We start from the raw sequence: 23,996 nt of genomic DNA, 5'->3' as shown, positions 1-23,996 counted from the left end.
ATGTAAGCACATGTCTGTAGGTTGCATATAAATAACCCTTCACTCTGCAAAGCCAAACGCCTACACAAACGAGTTACAGTGAATTCTGCTGTCCATGCCCATTTTTTATTTACAGCACTGTTTTCGAGCACTTGAGTTTTGCACTCCTCTCTTAAAGACAGGGTGGCCTGCAGGTCAAAATGTTTCTTTGAAAGAGCTGGCATAGGATCATTTGGTCCTTAACGAATCTCAGTCAAAGACATTATTCATTCCCTTACAGGAAAAAAAAACATTTTAGTCAAAGAAAATCTTTCATCGAAGACTAGCTGTTTTTAGCTGTAGCATGGAGTGTGTTCATAACTCTCGGATCTTGCCCGGGGTTGGAATAGGTGCAGCTTTTTTACTCGTCATGTCCAGCTGGGAGGGACAAAAAACTAGGATTAGTTTTAAAACTTAACAAAGACCTGCTGTGTTCACTCTGCAGAGTGACCCTCTGTGGCTTCCAGCAGCACCCCTGCAGTTGGCGTCATTAGCAGGAAACCTGTTGGAGCTGGTGAATACAGAGCAGCCTGATAGTGCTGATAAGGATGGGGACTCCTGAGGGTGGCTCATCAGCCTTTTGTCAGAAAGTTACTTCCTTCCTCTCACACACTCTCTGTTTAGTGTGTCTACTGAGCTTTAATGCTTGCAATCAATATCGTACTAGCCCAGCATACAGTATCTGTTTCTTTGTAGCACAGTTTCAACGCTTTGCTGGCTACAGAGCACCAACTAACACGGTTCCTGAAAAAATCCAAAGCCACATGTAATTGGCAGTTGGCTTACTGTATAATGACTGTTTTCATTTTGACAGGCATTTAAGTTCCTGCTATGATTCCTCGTCGGATTTCTTTCTGTCACCATTAACGAGAATTATCCCACAGAACAAGGTGGGCCGCCTCATTTAGAAACAGATTGTTAAAACTGCCGCACAGACGATGAAACAGAGACTACGAAGCCCACGAATTCTGTAAATGTTAACCTTTTTTTTGTATTACATACCAGGCATACTATATATCTATAGGCTTTTCTTTCAGTTGTTTATAAAAGCCTGCTTTCTTAGCTCGAGATAAGATTTTCCTTTGTCTTATCACCGACTGTCAAAACAAAAAAAAAGTGCCATGCAGGCTGGGCCCCATGCACAAAAAAAAGAAACCCGGCTGTGCTCTGATCCACTCCTCCTCTCCGGCCTACCCCGACATTTTCACCCACCGCAGAAATGTACTCCTGTGGAATTTCCTCTCATTGGACAAGCAAATGCCCTTAACATGCAGTTTGGAGATGCAGAGAGACAAGAGTAGTAGACAGAAATCGCTAAATCACGGTATATCTGGCTATGAGACAGAAAAATAGCCAACTTTTCCCAAGAGAAAAGACAGCACAGATCTCTTGCGATGACCCTGAATTGAATGTGTGTCTGTTTGTGTGCATGTGCTCCATCTGCTCGCAGAAGAGGAGCCCAGTGGCCCGGTCAATGATCTATGTCAGTTAGGGAGGCTGAGGTCACAGCTGAGGTCACCAGCCTCAGGGGCGAGTAAATCCTCTCCTCTGTCTGTTTCAGCCTCTCAATGGTGTCATCAGCCGAGGGCGTGGCAGGCTGAATCACACTCACTGTCCAGCACCAGTGACATGGCAGATACACACACTGATACATATAACGTTCTTGTTACTGTCCGGATTACACAGCGCAAACTCTTTTTCCATCCCATCCAAGCAAAGAACATAATCCGAAGATGGTATCTCAGAGCACTGGGGTTTGTCAGCATATTAATAATTAGCATATTTGACATAAGATAAAGTAAAGTTAACCTATTATTACAGCGCTCATTACACTTTGTTCCCATGTTCAGTCTTGACGTCGTCTCAACTCTGTTTTCTGTAGAAAAGCATGTTTGATTTCCCCCAAACCTCTTGCAACACTTTTGAACAGCTCAACAACAGCGTTAGTCATGTCGATTGGCTCACTACTTGGCTGTTAAACTGGCTGACTGTCTTTTAACCGAGAAATTCCTGATTCATGTCACAGTACCAGTCAGTGCAATGGATGCATTTAAGGTCTGAACCCAGGAAAGATGGGTCCAAACCCAATCAGAGATGTGAAATCACTATGAAAAATGCAAGCTTTCCAAACTTCTTCCAATCTTTGTAGGTGTGATCTGTGGTGGTTAAAATCACCCCCAACTGACCTAAATCCTAAACATTCCCAGCCTTGTGTCTTTTAACCGGAAAAGACCAAAAGCTTGGATGCAGGCCTGTTTTGGAGGCTTACAGTGAAAAGTTCTTGCAGCACACCATTCACCACGTGCCACTTTAGATTACAGAAAAGGCAACAGACTCTTATTACACAGTAATAAACTACCACTGCTGGTCTTTGTATCATAAAATGATGTAAAACCTGAGACAGGGGAGGCTAAAACTGTGGCTACAAGATACAAGCGGGGTGTAATATACTATGCTAAAATAAAACTAGCTGACTCGATCTCACTGGTCCAAGTAAAGTTGAGGCAGCTAAACTCCCCTCAGGGAATAAAGGGTGTGTTGTGTTGCTTTTAAAATTCATCTTTTCAGTCAGAGAAGTGTGTTACGTTTTCTCTCTAAAGTCACAGAGTCTGGCTTTAAGGAGAGTTTGTGACAAAAGCATCATCTAACCTTTAAGGGGGAGATGCCTGTGTTTCCTTGCTTCTGATTTTAAAAGTTCCTCTTACAGCAAATTTCAAATCAAAACCCCTTTGATTGCAGACTGCCCAAAAGCTGTTCTCAAGTGAAGTACAATGTTAAAAAATGTACCAACAAATGAGCTCATTATAATGAAATCTTATCACTTACAGTAAGAGGAGAACTTGTAGTTATTTTTTTTCCAACCCTGATACATATCGGCTCCCACAGGACTCCCGTGCTGCATCGGTGCCATGCTGTGCTCAATGAGCCACACAGAGCAATACATCACGGGGCATGGTGGTGACACAAAGGTATTACCACACAGTTAGCCCAACCACGGACAACACACACACATGCACCACTGACAACCCCAACAGTAGGCCATTATACTGGTGTTACACATGAGCGAGGACCGTCTGAAAGCATGACTTCGAGCTACATGGTTGGAGCACACCTCTTGTTTTCTGAACGCCACTTATCTTTCCGCTCGGTTGCACTGTGTAAGCCGGTGGTTTAAAGACCTAAAGATAGGAAGAGAGCGCGGCAGAGAGATTCCCAGGACATACCACGAGCAAACTCGTGTTGACAGAGACGCAGCTCTGGACAAGTGTGGATGCGTTCCTGATGGCTGTGAGACAGGAGGCATCTAGTGAGACAGGCAAACGGTTTCGTGGGGGAGAGATGTCGGCCTGCCTCACCCATCCCTCTTGTAACCACCACCGGTTAGGCGAAAAGGGGAAGAGGAGAGGGAGCTGTGAATGGACAAGCTGCTGAGAGAGGGAAAGGGGAAGCACAGCCAGAGGACGAGTGGGAGGGGAGAGATGACAGGGGGAATCTGTGTGCCAGGGGCAGAGAGATGAAAAGGAAGAGGGGGGAGGTGGTCCAGGTGTTCACCTCGCAGCCGTACGGTCAATTCGTGCTTCCTGAGCGCTTAAAATATAGTTTCATTTTTTGCCTTTTCTGTCACACGGGTTTGTTGTAAAGTGAAGCAAGAGAAAAAAAATCAGTTACTTTAAAAGCACAAATTTCTCTCTCACACTTCAGAATAAAACACACTCACTCAACACGTCTCGCGACAAAAGTTTAAGAGCAGTTTAAAAAGCAGCAACACTTTCACAAATTTCACTCCCCCCTCCCCTAAAAAAACACCACAGCTCACCGCAGACGTCAACAAAGCCCTCACAACACCCTCCATTTTTCCAGATGCGCTGGGCTCCAATCAAACATGTGGAAATGATCTATAGTGTCCTCATGGCAGGGTTACAGGGAGCCTCACTCCACAGTGACAAGGAGAAGAAGAAGAAGAATCAGCAGAGCACATGAGAGAAACAAACTGACCTTCAAAGTCTGATATGATCCCTTCCAAGTGAGCGTTGACAGTGGAATCAGACATTTTGGGCGTCAAGTGTGTTTGTGCGTGTGTGTAATAAATGCGAGAGAGAGAGAGAGAGAGAGAGAGAGGGAGCAGGGTTCCCTTTCCCTAGCAAGGAAAAGTCTTCCTACGGCGCAGTCCCGCTTTTAAACAAATCCCAAATTAGGAGCCCGAGTAAGGGAGAGGTGGGGAAGGAGAAAAAAAAAGAAAAGAAAAACACACACATATATATGCACACACACACACACACACACACACCAGGCAGGTCACAGATCCAAAACGCTCTGCCTGTCCTATCTCTCCTCTCTTTCTTAAAGCAGCAACTTATTTTTCTCTTCTCCTCCTTCTCAACTTCCAGAGTTTGGAATGAGCAACCAATGACAACCCCCCACCCTCCCGCTCTCTCCCTCCCTCTCTCTCTCTCTGCAGCTCACTGCCTTCCCTCCCTCCCCCCTCCTCCTCCTCTTCCTTCCCTATCTCCCTCCCCTTCTGCAGCCCTCCTCTCTCTGGCTTGCCTCTTCTCTGCGAACCCTCTCATTTTCGACCGGGCAAGTCGAATTATTCACACACCAACGTTCAAAACGCACTTCCTACAGGCCCGATCACATGACTCACACGCTCCGGGCAGCACACTGAAGGGCCTTTGGAGGCTCTGAAAGGGTTGGAAGCCATTAGAGCAGCATCCTGCAAACACGTAGCTCGCTCAGTGTATAGGAAAGATGAGCTCTACGTCCAGTCCTGGAGCGAAAGCTTGCAGACGACACATGAACGACCCAAGAGCGAAGACACAACCACACAATGGACTAATATGGTCAGGACGGGCCCACGCAGGCAGTTTGTAGGTCGTCTGACATGCTCAGTCACTCTGGAGGCAGACATCAATAAATAAGTACCCTAATGACTTAATGACCATGTGAATGAGGCTCTCTGTGGGACAGGTGGGCAGGGGCGCTGGTCAATGTGATCGTGTGTGTTGCTCTGTGCATGCACGGGACCAGGGGGAGAAGAAGCGAGCGGATGTGGCATTTAGGGGCATGTGGATGAATGCATGTTAAGAATGACTGCGCACAGTCGCAGTTAGTTTACTAGAGTGTCTTGGAAATGTTTTTCTAGTAAAGCGCTGCCGCCTAAACTGACAGCTCGCTGCGAACGCAGTTACCTTTTGTGTAAACTAGAGTTACTCCACAATGCTATCACACCCTCAGGCAACTGCTCAGCCACAGGCCTGCGGTGAGAAAACACTGCTGCTGGCCTCGCAACCATTCATTAGTGAAGACAATAAACACCAAAAGTATTATAGTTATGTGTGTGTGTGTGTGCTGAGAGGATCTTTTCTCATAAGGCTCATAACTCTTTCCAATCTGCACGGATGTTGTGCTTGTAAAGTAAAGAGGCAGGCCTTAGAGACAACAGCTGAAGCAAAAATGATTAGGATCTAAACGGCAGTAAATCTTTTCAGAGCGTAAAGGGGCAGGAGACGTTAAGAGGCCCCCTCAACCCCCCCAGCAGTTTCTGCCCGGCGTGTGATTTATCTGGAAAGCCAATTGGTTGCTTACACTAGAATCAAAGTTTGCATTTTCTGTTGATTTAAGCGTGTTTACCTCGCCATAAACACAGATGTGCACGAGTGGCCAAACACACACTAAACACGCTGATTGTGAAAATAAATACGGCGCTTTACTGTACCAAAACCTGCAGTCTGTGGTTAATCTCCACGTCCCCCCCCCTCCCCCAGTGAACCATGAAAACAATTATGTAACCGGAAAAATGTCAGCGAATAATTTTGGTTAATACAGAGAACTTGAAAATTGTGGGACATGTTTTCAAAAGCTTCAATTTTTAATTTTTGGTTTTTGCCCAGATGAACAGAATCAGAATCACTGCCTTACTCACAAGTTTCATAGGGGTTGTTCTCGTCTTACTACCGCCCCACACACTTAGCCTATAAATACACCTAAATATGTTTACTTGAAGTGTGTTTTCCTGGAGATATGAACCCTACAATGTCTCAATTGTGTATCACTTCCTCCAGCAGAGGTCAGCGTTGTACTTATAAATAAAACGTGTCACTATACCAGTCACTATAGCACCCGGTAACATAATCTGGGAACAAATAAAGATGGAGACACGAGGAGAATCCTGCTCGGGACACACCCTCCACCCACACAGCTAATCCTGCCCAGCATGTGTGTAGTGGATTTCTACTCAACCTGGCATAAAAATACACACTGAGCCTTTCTGTGCACACACACACATGCACGCACACACAGATGACTAATACGCGCACAGCTGATGCATGCAAAACCACGAACATGCATGCACACTCAGCACAGCGCCCAGGCCTGTCGCCGTAGCAGCTTTGTATAAGTGTGAGGACACTTACCCCTCACCTTGACTTTTAACAACCCCATACCCAAACCTCACTGTGAGCTACACCCCGATTCTACACAAAACCCTGAAATCAAGTGGTTATCACAATGGTTTTAAGCAAAAAGTGAAGAAAAACAAATGTTCACACAAAGCTAGAAAGACACACACACACACACACACACAGCAATGCACACTTCCTTCCACCACATATCCTTGCAAGCCCCAGCAAGCCCAGACAGCTCTAATCCAATCTGCTGTAACAACTGTCACACTGGGTGAAGAGGGGAATGCTTTTCGCCCTTTAGAGAACTTCATTCACATCATAGCAATCGTGCACTCGCGCTCAGCACATGCAGAGCACTGAGAATCATTTTTATCTGCTTTTTTGCACAACATATGCCTTGGATATGGTATGTGGTAGCCCAAATGTGTGTATGCGTGAGTGTGTGTGGGTGTGTGTGTGTGTGACTGGAAGTTTTTACAAGGACATGTTGTTTCCAGATATCGGTGCAAGCTTTGGGGCCTCCTGTGGTGTCAATTCAGCCACAGCGCCTCTTCTTTCTAGTAAACGTGGCATTGTTTTATGAGCAAAGATGATGTTTTTCATTAATCAGTCATAAACATGTGCATTATTTTCCACAGAATAATTAAATCATCAAGTTAGTCTTGGCAGAGCTGCGTATTTGTTGTAAAAAAAAAAAAAAAAAAACTCCTAAAAAAACAGCAATAATTAGGAACTGGGCCTTCGGGCCTTCTGTACATTTTTGAACTGTAATACATTTGAATAGCGAGCTGTTAATGAAATGTTGCACTGCAGCAAGAAGACAAAGAGTCTGTCGCTTAAAGAAACCCAGACCACCACCACGCTAAAGAGGGTCCTGTCCTTCGAGGAGCTGAAAAATGAGTGGAGCCCAGTGGGAGGAGAAGACGATTGCTTCTATAAACAGATGCCAGCTTGGCGAAGCAGTTGCTGGGGCGATGCCAGGGCAACAGCAGACTGAGATACGCTCCTCTGTAGTCTGGTGAGTGGTAAAGATGCCCTGAAAGTTCAAATCTGAGATAAAACTCCAATAACAATTTCAATAGTAAGCAAAGCCACACTCATCAGGAGGATTCAAGAATGCACCTTAACATCATTGATGACTGCAGCTTTGTTAACTTTTTTTCTACAGATGGCATGTTTTCAAAGCCGTTCCTAAACCCCTCGTACCAGCTTCGATGCGTGAATAATGATCAGTGTTTCTTTCAGCTTGTGTCAGTTGTTATTTCAAACATTTCCAGTACCAGATACAGAGGAAGCTCTGGCTTCCTGCTGAGTTCACTGTATAACAACAGAAAAGCTTTGTCGGCCTCAATGCAGACAAGTCGCCCATGAGTCAGACTGCATCAAACAAGCCATCTGGAAGAGGTAAAGTCGGTGCCTTGCTTGCATTGATCGCGTGTGCTCATTTGTCTGTATTTTTTGGATGCTTCTGTCTAGTTACTGCAACTCTGTTTACATGGCAACCCCCATAATAAGCAGCTGTACCTGGCTCGGGGCTTGAGAGAGGGGGAGAAAGGTGGGGAAAGGTGTGCTTGTTCTCTCTCCCTCTCAGGCAGCGAGGGGAAAATATATATAAATATGTAAAGAGAGAGAGAGGGAAAAAGGGAGATGTGGAGTGACAGTGAACCCCCCATGGCTTTATTGGAAACTAGAAAGCAGGAAGATATCTGTCAGCAGTGTTAGGAAAAAAGCAGTAAACCCCACTGGAAGAGTGCTTTTAGCTAAAAGTGGGAATGAATGGCATGGGAAGGCATCAGAGTGAGAATGTGTGACGGTGCACACACACACACACACACACACACACACACACACACACACACACACAGTAAGAATCTGTAAAGGTTGCCACATTAAAACACACAGATGCACACGTGCACATGTGCACACGGAGCCTGTGGCCCCAGAGATGGCGAAGTGACTTCATGTAAAGTAAAAGCACAGCTGTAGTGATGGCAGCTGCCCCTTAACCAAAATGTTAAACATCAGCACCCGGCCAGGCTCCCCGACCTTTAATCAAAAGCAGCACCTGTTGGAAAATACACGCACACATGCGAGGGAACCCCCCCCACTCGAAAAAACAACTCTGTGGTTTTCTCTGCAGTGTGCACAACCTGTATATGTGACTGCACATGGGGCTGGTGGGGTGATGGCTCGGTAAATACAGAGAGCAGCTCTCCTTCAATGGAGATGACTCTCATTACGCTCGTCTTTCTTTCTCCCACCTACGCCTTCTGCGCCGTGTCACCACTGGGTCGGTAACAGCACTGTTTAATAGGTCAACAAGCCAGCACTGTCATCACGGCCCTAGTTTTTCCCCTGCAGGCATGTTTTGTTTTCACCAAAATCAACTCTGTTGTTTCCTTAAAACCAGTTACTGCGCAGCAGCCTGAAGATGCAGAACAGCACAACAAGTCTCTGAGACTCCAGTGACCGTCGTGTAACTCAGCGCCTCCACCTGGTGGTGAGTGTGTAAATTACACATCAATCAGAGCGCTCCTGCCACAAACAGCCTGCCTGGCGTCTTTCAGTGAGTTACCGCATTGATCACAAAAGCTTGTAGTCACTGTGAAAGTCATGACCCTGAGACTTCAGAGCGGCGTTGACTATGGCTGTGTCATGCAGATGTTTATCAAACCTCATCAGCTGACTTCACTGTGACTGGAAATGATGTGAAACATCAGCTCTGAGGTTCATGGAATGTTTCTGTTGAGGACATCACGGTCGTTGATTCATGAGGGGGGAGGATCACAGGAGACAAAGGGAGCCTTGAAAATCAGCATCAGCACCAGAGGGGTGGGGAAACAGAGCGGATTCATTAAGTGGGGTACACATGATACATATAACAACAAAAAGGGTCGCAGCCTATCTGAGCTAAGATTAAGGCTGCGATAGTCCACACAGAAAGGCCACAGCTGCTTTTCAGAGGCAACTGTGCCTCAGGAGGACGTGTAGGTTGTCTAGTAATTCCAGACATGAGCTTTGGACAATTTCAAGAGAATCAGGTCGAGACTCTTTCAGAAGTCCTTTCTTATATGTGGCACGCGGCAGGAAACTGTCCACTTCAGACACGCTCTCACTCCTGGAAATACTCCGTGGTTTAGGCAAGGGTGGTGCCTGAATGCCACTGCCTTGGATATTTGTGTTTCCCATGTGCCCAAATGCTCCCAGTGGCCGGGGGGTGGGGGAACTTGAATGGAAATTCTGCCACCATGCATCGGTGTGTGAATGAGGAACACACTGTAAAAGGGCTTTTCGGAAGGTTAAAAGGAACTGAATACATAAGCGTGAAACAGCAGGCAACAGAAAAATGAGTCCAGCGCGATACAATGCTTACTAAAAGAGAAACGAGAGGAGCTGTTCACGGGGCGGGAGAAGTGCGATAGGTGTACCACTACTTTACACTTCCACCAAACACTTGTCAATAATCTGAGCTTACTTCAATTCGATTCAACAGACCCTGTAGGTGCTACAAGCTGTGCTCGTTCACACACACACACACACACACACACACACACACACACACACACACACACACACACATATACACACTACCGCACCAACCACATGTATGCTCATTAACATAGACAGTCCCACACACACTCATATAAACATGCTGCTGCCACCACTTGAACGTTTCCACCCTACGTCTCTTGAGCTTTTTTACAGCTCTCACACTAACACCTATAAAAAATACCAGCGAGAAGCAGACAGGGTTCCCTCACTGATGACTTTAGCATAATGTCCAGCTCACATACCAGCACCTGTGCACAGAAAAACGGTTATCAGTTCACTAATGTGTATTGTTTGCCGCATCCAGCAAAGAAAGACATGGCAGAGGTGCAAATTTGGAACGTCGCTGTCAACTGAAAGAGGGACTGACCGATGGCCAAAGAGGGATCAAAGCCACAAGGGACAAGAGTAGTACTGTTCAAACAGAGCTCCTTCCTGTTTTCACACTAAAGAAGAATGCAGGGGATGGAGAGAAATATCTAAGAAATAAGTTCTGTTCTTTGTCACTTTAGCACAAAAAAGTAACTCTCTAAAAAAGTTGCAGCACTCTTGCAACAAATGAAAACGAAGCAAACCAGTCCAAATCCTGACCAACAGCCTGTAAAGACAAAAACATCTAACAGAGGTTTGGTGATACAGATGGTGAGGTGAGTGCAGAGAGACAGAAATACATGAAAGGAAACAGGACAGATAAAAGACAGATAAACCAAAATCGGGTCCGCTAAGCTGCTCCACAAACCCTGCAGAGCTCCTGGTCCCAGCTTCCAAACCCCAAAGAAAACATCCAGTCAGCAAACAGCCCAGAATGAGAGAGTGGAAAATACCATGGAGGGGAAAAATAGACTCTGGCTCATGGAGAAAATAACCCAGCAAAAGAGCCGACGAAGAGCCTTAAACTGCGCTAAAGAACGGATGGCACGGACTCATCTAAGCTCCCCGAGAGTTTGGGCTTACCTGAGAATTTGTCCCCCTCCATAACCGGATCACTCCCTCCACAGCCACATGTAGTGTCTGCTCTTTGACTCCACTCTCCCTCTCTCACCCTCTCCCTCTCTCTCTGCCTTTTTTTAGCCTTCCCTTTCCCCCCCCCCCCCTCTTGCTCCCTCACTCCTTCCCTTTCTCCCTCTGTTCCTCTTCCTCCTCTTCTTACTCTCTCTTTCCTTTCGGGCTCTCTCTCCCTTTCCCCTCCTCCCTCAACACTGATTCCTTCAGTGTGTCTTGCTAATGAATTCAGAATTACGACATCCCCATGTGCTGATCATATGTTGCTCCCTCTCTCTCTCCCTCTCCTTCTTCAGAGCAGACCAAGAGACTGAAGCAGCATTGTGTCTTGAAAATAGAAACCATTAGCTCCACCATGTGACACAGACAAGCTCCTTACAGACAAAAATAAACCGCTGGACTTGAAAACTCCTCTGTCAGCCTGCTTATAATGCTCTCCTCGCGTGTGCGTGCGTGCGCTCCGGCCCTGATTCATTTGATACCAACTGCGATCTCGTCGAGCTGGTAGGACTGTCCTGCCTCAGCCACGTCTGGACTTCCCCACGATGAAACAGTTCTGCCGTTGCGTACGATGTGAAAGGCTGATAGAAATAACACTGAAGCGCGAAAACAATAAGAGCTGGAAGCAAGAAGGGGGAACTTAATTAAAACTTCCCAATTAAAGCTTCCCAGTAACGAGCCTATATAGGTAACGCAGAAGAAGCGCTTGTGCTTTGCTGGTGTAGTGGAACAGCAGCCGTCGTGCTGAAATGTGTGCTCAGGAAACTAAAATGACCTGCGACTGTTGGCATATCCCTCACGCTGCGCCGCAGAGGTCAGGGGTCACATGGCAAGCGTCTGAGCTCTGATAGAGAGCTCAAACACACTTAGACATGCCAGTCAGCTGTCTTGTGCAATACGTAACGTCCCCAGTGACCCAGTATTTGTGCCTTCATAGGAGGCTTCGGAGTGCTTGTGTGTCCTTTGTTTGTCTCAACTCAAATCACTTTTAATCCTTCAGTTAAAACCAGCCTCATTAGGCCCCGAATGGATAAAATCTGGAACTCTGATTAGCTGGAAGCCGATGTAAGCAAAGAGGATAGAGCGCACAATTCTAGCAGGAGGCTCAGACATGATTAGTATTTGTTGCCAAAATAATTAAACGACTAATTAGATGCTGATAGACAATCTAAACAATGGCTGAGCAGATCAAAATTCAGGCCTACTTTCAGACACAGATACTATATATTAGAGATTGACGATGTTCACCTACTCCTGCTGTTGCTGGTTTGCCGATGAGAGAATCTATCAAGTCATTTAAGCGAAATCCGCTCCTTTTGACAGTTCTTGTATATTAATAAGATGATTGTAAGGCTATTTATCCATCCAGACTGATTTTGTACACTTGACTGAGTAAGGTACTGTGCAGCAGTCTTGGCTCACCCTTTATTTCTTTAAACTTTGCTTCTAAGGAGACAGATTTTTTTCAAACCTTTTAAAAGTAGCTTTCTAGAGATCTTTCAAGCTTTTTATTTAGAACTTGGCTCTGCCTGACTATTTTTAGAGGAATGTTTTTCTTGTTTGTTAGACTACTTAACACTGACATGTGAATAATTCAAGGATAAAAAAGGCACCTGTTGTTGTCAATACAAAACAGACAATTGGAAACAAACCATCTTAAACAGTATCTTGAGGCACTTAATTTCGTTAGCTGAATATACAAAACTGCCAAAGATAACAGGCTGATAGGCACCGACTGTATTTGTGCAGTCAAAAAGTTGGCATATGTTAGCACGATGTGCAGTGTGTCCTTAAAAAAAGTGAGGAAACAGGACGAGTGGGGGAACATCTTGACAGAGAACAGAAAGAAAGTGAGCCAACATCCAAGGAAGAACTTCCTTCAGGAAACCTGGAAAACTATTCCTGAAGACTGCTTCAAGAAATTAGATGAAAACACTCCTGGAGGGGTTGAGAATAAAGGTTGTCTTTCAAGCTCATTAGAATTTTACAAACTCTGTTTTGGCCTTATATACTCTATTTACATGTATGTTCGCACATTTCAATAAATCACTGTACATACTTCCCATTTGACAAAACATTTTTGCACAGTACAGTACATCAGGAAACACACATCTAACTGTGGTGAGAGGCTGGTGCTCATAAAAGGCTACAGGATGTAAACATTAGTGGCCCCCTCTAAGCTCAACTGTAAAGTTAGCTTGCTGCATGCTTCTTTGCAATGTTAATAGATAAGAAAGAAAATAGTTCCTACAACCTGAACCTGCTCACATTACAGTTTGCTTTTGAAATGTATTTTGTGGCACTTTGAAAAGACAGGAAATGTGCAGATTTGATATTTGGGTGAACTGTCCCATTAAGTTTAAGATGAGAGTAAATGTCACTCAATGTGTTGCTTTTGCCATAAAAAAATGAAGTGTTAGAATTAAATCCTATCTGGGTTAAGTGCATGTGATTATCCTTCTGGAGGGCTATATCTCTGTAATGTCTCTGTGTGCATGTCCAATAAAATAGGATCTGCTGACTAATAGAGGGGAATTAACCACACACAGACAGACAATGGCAACAGTGTTGGGCAGACCTGTGTGTATGTGTGTGTGTGCTCTAATTGAGTTTACAGTAAAGCATCCTCCCAAACACACGCCTGCTGGCTCGTAAATCTGCTCCGTTGGCAGATGTTTTGTACGGAGCATCTCCCTGTGAATGCCTACACAAACTCCTGCACGCACACACACACACACATACCTGCACACACACACCCTGTGGCAGCTGCATCAGCGTTGGGGGGGGTCTGCTGACAAGCAGGGCCTCTTCTGGAGCCTCAAGCACTGTTTGTAAGTACAGCATGTGGGTATGGAAACATCTAATCAGCCAATCATATGGCATCACGTCACTCTGTGTGGGCATGGTCAAGATGACGTGCTGATGTTCAAACTGAGCATCAAAATGGGGAAGAAAGATGATGGTCGTTGGTGCTTTTCTTTGTTCCCTCAGTGACGTGCTTCGCTGTCATGTTAAACGAAACACCGTCCTTTTAAAACTGAGAGTGAACAGCGGAAAAAACAAGTACTACTGCTTAAAAAGAGCGAAGCCTAAAATCATTGATTACCCTCATGTTGCTGTCCTCACTTGACTCTCTCTACGCTTCCTTTTTCTCTCTTCTCTTTCTCTATATCTCTTAACCGATTGCATTAGATGGCCGCCCCTCCCTGAGCCTGGTTTTCCTGGAGGGTTCTTCCTGCTAAAATGGAGTTCTTCCTTCCCACACTCTCCAAGTGCTTGCTCAACGGGGATCGTTTGGATTTCTGGTCATTTGGTTTTTCTTGAATGATGCTCTATAATTCAACAGAACAATTTTTCAGATACTGTCTGAAGAGTCATTATTCCCCTTTTGTTTTATCCCTTGCTGTCTGTTACACAGAAAAATCCTTTCACAAAAGTGCTGCTGACGCAAAGACTGGTGGGAGAATTCAGTTTGTGCGACTGCAGACTGACGAGTTTCTTTTGAACAGTTAGAGGTATCAAGATAAACAAGTACCTTATCTCATCTTCTAAGCCACAGTTTGCAGCGTGATGTAATCCCCCCAGTCTGAGATGTGGTGTTGATCACGTGATTAGTTGATGGTTTCATAAACAGCCGTGAAAGAGACGGTCAGTATGTGTGGATGTGTTTTTTCTTTCTGTGAAATATTACACATTTTATTTGTGCAAGATTTTTATTTTAAATCTGAAAACTACCATTTAAACAACACTGCAAAAACACTGCTGGCATTGAAGCAAATAAACTGTTTTTTAGGGCTTATTTCTTATAACCTGTATTTTTTAAATAACCTCTAACCTTTAAAATTATGCAGTACAGTGGGAGTGGTCAGAGCCAAGATAACTTATTTTGTTTAAGTATGAAATAAGATCTAAAATAATAATTAAATGACAATCCTTTAAATGTTTTTTGCTAGAGTTTCTTACCCTTGTATGTGTGATCTGCTATTTACTGACTATTAGCCGTTATCTCTGCAGGAAACACGCAGTGTTCGCACCTTCCTCAGCTGATGGTCATTGACGTCGGCTTACATAACACTTCAAAGTAATAGAGAGCAATTTATCGAAGTGGGAAAAAAAACGTTTTTTGCGTCTACCTCCGCCCACAAGAGACAGATTACAATCGATTCTTGGAGATGAATGTACCAAATTATGCAAAACTTTTTAGGCTCTCAATGTTTAGATTTTGTCTTGTCCCTGACTCATTAACAGCAGGGAGGGGTGTGATCAGTCCACACAGTCCTTTCACAGCTCTGAACATGCAGCTAGTCTTTTTATGACTCAGTGATGAGAAGAATAAACGATGTTGCAACAGATGCCACAGAGATCACATCTCTGGGATTACCCGAAGAGAGGCTAAATCCACAGACCAACAGCAAATTCTGCAAACGCTGTGTGCAAGTATACCTACGAGAAATGCAAGGTACCCTGTGGGAATCTTTACCTTATGTTGTTTAGTTTAGAAGCTTGGATGTTTTGAATGTGCGGACACTGGAGTGGTGGAGTCTACTTACTGGGGCTGGTGATGCCGGAGGCCTCTCTCTCGGTTCTCCTCGCTCGAGCACTGGAGGCTCGTGCTGTGGATTGTGACAAGGAAAGAAGGGAAAATGAGTGAAATCTCCTCATCTGGAATGTAGTCAGCATTAGGAAAGAAATATTGCATTACTCACAATTCTCGGCCACAGTTATGGAGTACGAGCAAACATACAATAAAGTCTGCACAAAACCACAGTTTAGGGTTACGCTGTGAAATAATAAGCATTCTCAGTGGCAGGTCTGGTTATGCAGTTTGCCCCTATTCTTCAAAAACGGCAAATTATCAGGGAAAGTCTGCAGTTTAGCTCGCGTTTGCCAGTGTTTCCTTTTAATGGCCAAATCCAAAATGACACATTCGAGCGGATTCACTTTTCCCCACGAGGAACACCTGCTGCCAGTGGCGTTTTGAAAAGACGGGCACCAAATGGAAAAGCATTACTTCACATTCTTCATGAGGCCAAAATAATCTACAGTTGCTATTTGGAAAAACAAAGTAAACCAACAGTTTGAAAGACTGCTATTATTGTCCGACCACAGAGAGAAAAAGCCAGGCTCTTTTTTTTTTTTGTAAATTAGTTTGTCGTTTGTTTCTGGTTTTATAATTGTGTGGATGAAGTAAACCCAGAAGACCAAAGCTGCAGTTAGGAGAAAGTGCATGACAGAGAAGAGAGTAACGGCACAGTGTGACAATTCTACTACATGCGGCCTGTTGCATGTTTTGTTTGCGCATGAATAGACTAAAATTGTGCTGATGGAGTGAATGTATGATGCTTTGGCAGGTGGGTGGAAGCAGTTTGTTTAAATTTAGTAAAGCCAGAGAGAGGGGGGAAAGGGCGTAAACAAAGCAAACCTCAATGGTTAAATTAGAACAGCAGCTGAAAGTATAAATCAGTGCTGATGAAAGTGTGGAAAGATCTGAAAAGTGCAGCTGAAGTTATGATCTCCTGATCCCGTTAAGTGTTCTCCCCGGGGTACCGTATGCTTATTTTCTGGAAAATAAAAGGTTATTCATCCCCATTCATGTTTATCTAAGAGAGATCTCAGTGTCAACAGTCTTGTTCTACATGACGGTGGTTGTTTTAAGAATCAGAGGAATGTTGCTTCCTCTTGGCAGACGGTCCACTGTGTTACTCTGGTGGAACGTTGAAGATAATCTCTCATTGATCGACTCCGGTGTGTGTGTTTGCGTGTGTGTGTGTGTGTGTGTGTGCGCGTTCAGTGCTGCTGAATCACCAGCAATGGCTGGTGGCGTACTGAGCTAAAAAGGATACAGCTGTTTTCTGTTCAAACAGGTGATTCAGCTCCACTACAGGAACAGGGGTGAATATTTTCTTTAACGTACATGACTAACACGTGACTTCAGCCAGTCAAAGGAAGAATGATGTAGAGAGTAAATGAATTATATGTGAGATTAATATTTAAAAATAGTTTTATTCATCACTTAAAATCATGTGTAACATTTTCAGACTGAAAGTTTTGGTTAAATAAACGGCAATGGAGTTTTCTAAAAGATCTCATAAGTGAATACAGCAGCCATCTTTGACTGCTGTCTACCAAAATGGGTTTGCATTGCAGTAACATCAAATGGACCTTATGAGTGAATAACAGATATGCAGACTCTCAGCTTTTATTTAAGGCATTAAAAACAATTGTTGCATTAATCACAGATGAGTTATGGCCATTTTTATACACAGTCCAAAGCTTTAGGGGCTCAAATGTAAAGCTTTTTGTCCTTTACACAGTACTAAGGTCCTGATATTCAGGAAGGAAAATAGGAAGTAGGTGCAGGTACTTATTGAAATGTGTGCAACCATGCATGGAAATACAGGAAATGAGTTTTTATAGTGAAAGTGTAACTCTAATGTTGAGGTCTGGACCCGTTTATGACTGATAGCGTTCTATTGTGTGTTTGGAGTCATTGTTATGTTTAAAAATGAAGCCGTACTTTGCAGATGGTGATGCATGCTGGATCAAAATGTCATGGTACTTTTTTGCACTCATAATTCCATCAGTTGTGACCTAAATAATGACAGAGCCTCCACCTACTTCTTCTTTTGTCCTCCACTCATCCAACTTCCTCAATATTTAATTATTTTAAAGACAAACTACACACCTTTCAGACCCATCCCCAGTTTTCAGCTAATAGCTCTTTATGAAAGACATTAACTTGTGCTTCTAAAACTGTATCATCTTTGGCATCTTCAGGTACCTTTTCATGTTGAATGATTCACAGGTCAGAGTTAGGTGACATAACAAACAAACACAACCAAAAAAAAACCCTTCCTCTGAAACACATTGCTCAAGATTACTTTAGCAATTACAGATAAGCTTAAGAATCCGTTGCAGGCAATGACTGCCTAAACTAAGATACATAAGAAAACATGCATTTCCTCCACTGTCATGTTTATTGCAGCTATATTCAGCTGCTATTTCTTTGTGGGTCTTCCTGCCTTCTGTTTTTTTATCTTCAGCATGTCAAACGCACTGAGATCAGGTCACTGAGCGTTTCTTTAATCACGATCATCCACCAGTGTTTGCTTCACTCACTAAAACCACATCATCTCTAACTTCATTTCATGTGTAGTCAGATTTAATCTCAGAGCGCTCATAGGTTTAAATAGAGTCCCAGTGACTGCGGACTTGTGTTAACCATGTTCAAAGCTTTGGTTGTGGCTTCTCATTTGCTTCATGCAAACAATACAGGATTTACTTGACACAAAATAAAGCATAATAAAGAATAGCTTTGGTTACAGAGAGAATAGCATGATAAAAAAGTGTTGTCCTCCTGGGTCATGCAGTGGCATGGAAACAAGATGCTGCATCTTTGTCTGATCAACCACACTCTCGTCTCCACTTCCCTTAAGCTTCTAGACGTCGCCTGCGTCGACTCGCTTAACGCAGATCAGATGAGGTAGTTCATCCGGTGGATGATGATTCAGTCGTCCCATCCTGTTTTTAATTCTTAGAAGTACTTCCTTCCACAAATTGGTGCACAACATGGGCTTCGTTTTCTTCTAACGCTGCCAGCCAACATAGCGGTTTTCCCTCCTCTGCTGTCACTGATGAACACAAAGACAGCTGGCCCGAGGGAGAGGTAGTGAGTGTGGCGGGTATATGACTGGAATACATGAGTAAAGCTTTTGTAATACGCGAGTGTGCACATGTAGCAGAAGGCGAGAAGGTGCGATGGAGCGTTTGAAGTCATTCCTCACAATGAGGAGAGTAAATGCAGGAAGTGATGATGCAGCCCAGCATCGTCAGCATAATGAAAACAATATGACTGCTTTGTTGGCAAAAATGTTGCCGTCTGCAGATACATTACAGCAGAATTGTATCATTTAGAACAAATCATTAGGCTACAGACAGCACGCTGGTGCGGTGGGGAGCACTGTTTCCTCATAGCAAGAAGGTCAGGACCTTTCTGTGTGGAATTGCATGTTCTCCCGGATACTCAGGCTTCCTCCCACAGTCTAAAGACGTGCACCAACAGACTTTTAGTTGTTAGATTGTCTTGTAGTTAAGCAGTTTTCTCATGTTTTTCTGTGCACACTTGTCCCAGGTCTCAGTAAGTTTTGTTTGTTTGTTTGTTGTTTGTACCTTTGGTTTTCTCATGGTTGGATTCAGCCTCGCCGACTCTCTGCTCCTTTGCCTTTTATTTAAGAATTCAATTTTGAACTTTTACCTGCTCCCAGTGTCCCAGTTTGATTCCCCGCACCCCCAGTCAGACCAGAAAAAGCCCAGGTTTAGCATAGATTATTATAAGCATTTCAGAATTGATTTAACCTGTTTTACACTCAATATTGAGCTACGGTCGATGTAAGTAGCACTACTTGCGCATTCAATGTTGATTTAGGGAGGAAGTCTTACTCTTTAAATCACCAAACAGGAACTCGGGCTGACCATTTGCTGTGAGTGTGAATCATTAATCAGCAACTTTTCATGTCATGACCCAATTGGCCTGCTATGCTGGTGTGTGCACAGAGCTTCAGGTTTGTGGAGTCAAGTCTATCAAGCCTCGGAGCTAAAAAACATGTCTGTACTTATTTATTCTTGGATGCACATGCACACCCTTGCAACTGAACCTCTCCTTCAAATGGGGCGAGCAATGCATATCATCGCAACAAAGTAAAGCGGCACAGAAGCCGCAAAAAAAGCAGCACGAAGTCGCTTTGAAACGCTGGCATTTGGCATAAAGGTGATATAATTCAGCGTAGTTTAAAGTGAGGGCAAAGTACTGACAGACATACAGCAATACAAAGAAAAAGAGGGACACCTGCCAAGTTTACTTCTACACTAGCACAAAAGTGTCTGTGTGCCGAATCTGTTTGTCCTCCTGCACAGTCTTGTCTGAGGCAGCAAACAGAAACGTATACATTCACATGCATCTTTTTTCACCTTTGAAGGCGAGTTTTAATCATCTGATGTCATATTTGCAAATGATACTGTGCGCAAAGGAGGTCAGCGCACGCACAACGCATACATATGAATGTTTGCACAATGTTTGCACATTGACAAATCTGTCTGTGCTTGTGAGTTCGCAGTAAAGTGACTGATGTCAAAACGCAGTGTTTAGCGAAGCCGTGTGTGCGTTCGTGCCAGGTGGCGTTTTTTTAAGCATGACCAATAAAGTGCACGGCTATGCTTGGACAAATGTTTCAGCTGATTGGTTAATGGTGTCAAATGAGTGGAGAAGAGTAAATAACAGAGGAGAGGGTGCAGCACTTCAACATACTTGAGACACAAGAGTGATCGCATGCGGTCACACACGAAGGACGGCCTGCACAGAGACCGGGTAGAGGGATTTACTAAACGTAGGCTATAATTAATGCCGGGACCTGAGATTTTAGTGTTTGCTTAAGGAGGCTGTGCAGAGGAGGCTGTATTGATATTTGTGCAGGAGGACAGAGGAGGGGACGGATCTCCCCCCCCCCCATCCCGTGCTTCTTTGACTTCACTGTTTCCTTTAGTGGTTTGATTTATCAGCAGTCTGATGCAAGACATGTCTTTAGTCACTTTACTAAAAACAGCTGCAGAGCAGTTCCTGAACAATTAATTATCACTGTTGCTTGGAACAGGAAATTATAAATTAGTTCTGTGACATGATACCAGATTTTCACCTATTGATATTTGCACTCATATAAACCAAACACGGACACTGTCTGATTATGATTTTACAAAATATCAGAGTTCCAAAATAAAAGCACTTATAGAGAAAGTTGAGGCGATTTTGAAATGTGCAACCAGATTCATGTCTGCTTAATGCTCCCTTATACACTCGCCAGCCACTTTATTAGGTACACCTTGTTAGTACTGGGTTGTACCCTGTTTTACCCTTTTTTACCGAGCTGCCTTAATCCTTCGTGGCACAGATCCAACTAGGTCCTCCAAACATTCCTCAGATATTTAGTACGGTGAACTCATTGTCGTGTTTAAGAAGGCAGTTTGAGATGATTAGAGCTTTGTTACATGGTGCGTTATCCTGCTTAAAGTAGATGGAAACACTGTGGTCATAAAGGCATAGGCATAGTGAGCAACAGCAATACTCGGGTGGCCTGCGGTGTTTAAACAATGCTCAGATGGTACTATACTAAGGAACCCAAAGTGTGCCAAGCAAATATTCTCCACACAATTACACCACTGGCAGGCGGAAGCATTGATACAAGGCAGGGTGGATCCGCGCTTTCACGTTGTTTATGCTAAATTCTGAGTCTCCGTTTCTTGTTAGCTGACAGGAGCGGCACTCGGTGTGGTCTTCCGCTGCTGTATCACATCTGCTTCAAAGTTTTGTTGTGCATTCAGAGATGCTTTTCTGCATACCTCGATTGTAACAAGAATTTATTTGAGTTACTGTTGTCTTCCTGTCAGCTCGAAGCAGTTTAAGCAGTCTGGCCATTCTCCTGTGACCTCTGACCTCAACAAGTCATTTTTCACCCAGAGAACTGCTGCTCACTGGATATTTTCTCTTTCTTGGACCAAATCTAAAAAAATGGCAGTGTGGGGAAATCCCAGTAGATCAGCAGTTTCTAAAAGACTCAGACCAGCTCATCTGGCACCAACAACTGTGCCACATTTAGAGTCACTTAAATCACATTTCTTTCCTATTCTGATGCTCAGTTTGAAGTTTGCGTTGCCAAATCCTACAAGACTAAAAGCATCGAGTTTCTGCCACATGACTCCCTCGTTTGATATGTGCATTAACAATCAGCTGAACCTAATAAAGGATCCAGCGAGTGAATTACGCTGTATATGCAGGCGTATCATGTTCATTGCTTCATTTACTACCGGTTTATGATTACAATGACTGAGTCTGACAGACACAAGAATACCAGTGTACCTGCACTGCCCTGAACTGTGTACACAGCAAATAAAGATTTTCACTGTGGTGTGTTTGCAGACCTGCATCCATTACTGGAGGATCCACTGGAGAAGTTGACACTACATGAATGAACATCATCTTTTCTTTTTTTAATTTAAATTATGATGTCAAAGAAGGTTAAGCTCACTAAGCCCTCCTTCCTCCCCCTGTGTCTCTCTGCTCAGCCATCTGTTCCACTGTGTTTTATGACCCTCATTACGATGCTGCAAACAGTGTTTCACAACTCTGCCTGTGAAAGAGCTGGGAGTGGATGAAAGAGGGCTGAAGTGAGCGAGCGGAAGAGCTAAAGAAAAGAAAGCAAAGCTGACTGAATGGCTCCACGTCCATTTTTCAAGATTGTTTTTACAGCCCAGGTAAGACCTTTACCCGGCTGCAGGTCTGCCCACACATCGGCAGACTCAACACGCACGCGCAGACACTTTTATCATTTTGGGGAAAGGATTATCCGTGACCCTAAACTGGAACCCATATGAATGGCCGCTGTTCTGATGGCGCCCAAGGCAACACTTTTTCCCAACCTTCTTCTTCACTCACTCCATTCATTGAAAAGCAACACCGTGTTGCCCAACACACAAAAGCCTCTCTGTACTCCTCACAATGCCACACACACAAGTCGGCATTAAATCATATCAAAACGTGTTCTAGACAGCAAACTCATGCAGTCCATAAAATAATACCAGTGTGGTAGATAAGCATCAGCCTTCCTTTTTCCAAGGCTGTTAAAAGCCACGGAGTTAGTCAAATAGCCTGTAGAGCTTTATGAGCTACAGCCTCCCCCAGGAAATACGTGTCACAGGTGAACAGCTCGGCGAGTGACTGGCTGCACAGACGGGATTCTTCAGAAATGTGAGAATGACGGGGAGAAGGAGGAAAGTTTTAAGGGCCTCAGTGTCCGCATGTTTTCTGGGATTTTCTAATTTGTATGAGGGACTTAAGTTCTTCAGGAACTAAACAAACACAGCCACTCCACCTTAACGCTGAAGCCTTAAGCATCATGTGGCCAGCGCATGTGCTTGCTCAGGTGTGTGTGCAAGCAACAGGTCACGTTAAAAAAAAAAAGAGCTTCATCGACTAAAACAAAGCTGATAAACTGAAATAGAAACTAAAAAGCAGATGAAATCCTCTTGCAGCCATGTTATACAGAGCGGTTGTCCCGGAAACTGATTTTCAATAAGAGCAAGACTTTGTACCGACAGCAGAGCTCGCATGCATTTAACATGCATTATCTGGCTAATTCACGAGGGCATTGCCACCCTAATAGGCTCTCCGAACAGATATGAGTCACTAACACTTAAACTGATTGCTACTTGCAATAAAATATTTATTCATGTCACGACAGGACAGGGCTGTTCCTGCCAAGCGGAGGAGCTGCTATCTGTTGCATGGGCTACTGAACAGCATGCTTTCCCCACTCCCCCTTATGGGTTTTGTTTTTCTTCAGGTCTGCATGTTAGCCAGATAACAGTGCAGTAAAAATCTGAAATCTAAACAAATGTACGCGAGTGTCTGTACTTTATCACCCTAATACCCGTCTCTAGATGTCGGCGCACATGTTACTCCACGCATCAGAATGTCTCCGAGCCTGCCATTATCTTTTTACAGGCTCGCTCCTGGCCTCGGGCCTACAGTACAGGCGGTCTGTTGTATCAGTTGACACCCCCAGCAGCAGCACAGCATCACAGAGCTGCATTCTTGGCTGCAGATGATAAACACAAAGCAGAGTGGACACTTCAGAGCAGGCTCTATGCGCCTGAGAGGGGAGGACCATACACAGCGCAGAGACAAGACATAGTAAGTATAGGTCTATGATTTCACACGGAAGTCTTTATTAATAACACAGTGCTGTGGCCTATTTGCCACATACATGTTTATCAGTCTCAAGGTTGCTAAACCTCCACAGAGTTACACAGGTTAGAGATGCCACAGGTCCGCACCCTTGTTTAATAAGCCTTTATCTATGACAAAGATAAAGTGTGTTTCCTGTAGTCACCACCCTTTGTATTTGTGGTTATGGTCAGGTTGTGGTCCAGAGTAGGAGTATTAACTCGTGAGAACCTCCAAGGCCGAAATATAAA

The 23,996-nt window shown here is 44.1% G+C and overlaps 1 protein-coding gene across 3 annotated transcripts in view; it reads right to left on the bottom strand.

Annotated features, from left to right (window-relative positions):
- The window catches only part of LOC113020879 (septin-9-like), a 33,211-nt gene that overhangs the window by 6,151 nt on the left and 3,064 nt on the right, over window positions 1-23,996 (bottom strand). Inside the window, exon 2 of one of the 3 annotated variants that reach the window (XM_026165153.1) lies at window positions 15,524-15,586. In XM_026165153.1, coding sequence (XP_026020938.1) covers window positions 15,524-15,586 — 63 coding nt within the window. Of the gene's footprint in view, window positions 1-4,014; window positions 4,366-10,925; window positions 11,034-15,523; window positions 15,587-23,996 lie in introns of those variants that run through there. The other 2 variants (XM_026165156.1, XM_026165154.1) reach the window with 2 other exon arrangements.

This window comes from Astatotilapia calliptera, chromosome 4, assembly GCF_900246225.1.
Source record: "Astatotilapia calliptera chromosome 4, fAstCal1.2, whole genome shotgun sequence".
NCBI lineage: Eukaryota > Metazoa > Chordata > Actinopteri > Cichliformes > Cichlidae > Astatotilapia > Astatotilapia calliptera.
This window is presented reverse-complemented; position numbering and strand designations above follow the sequence as displayed.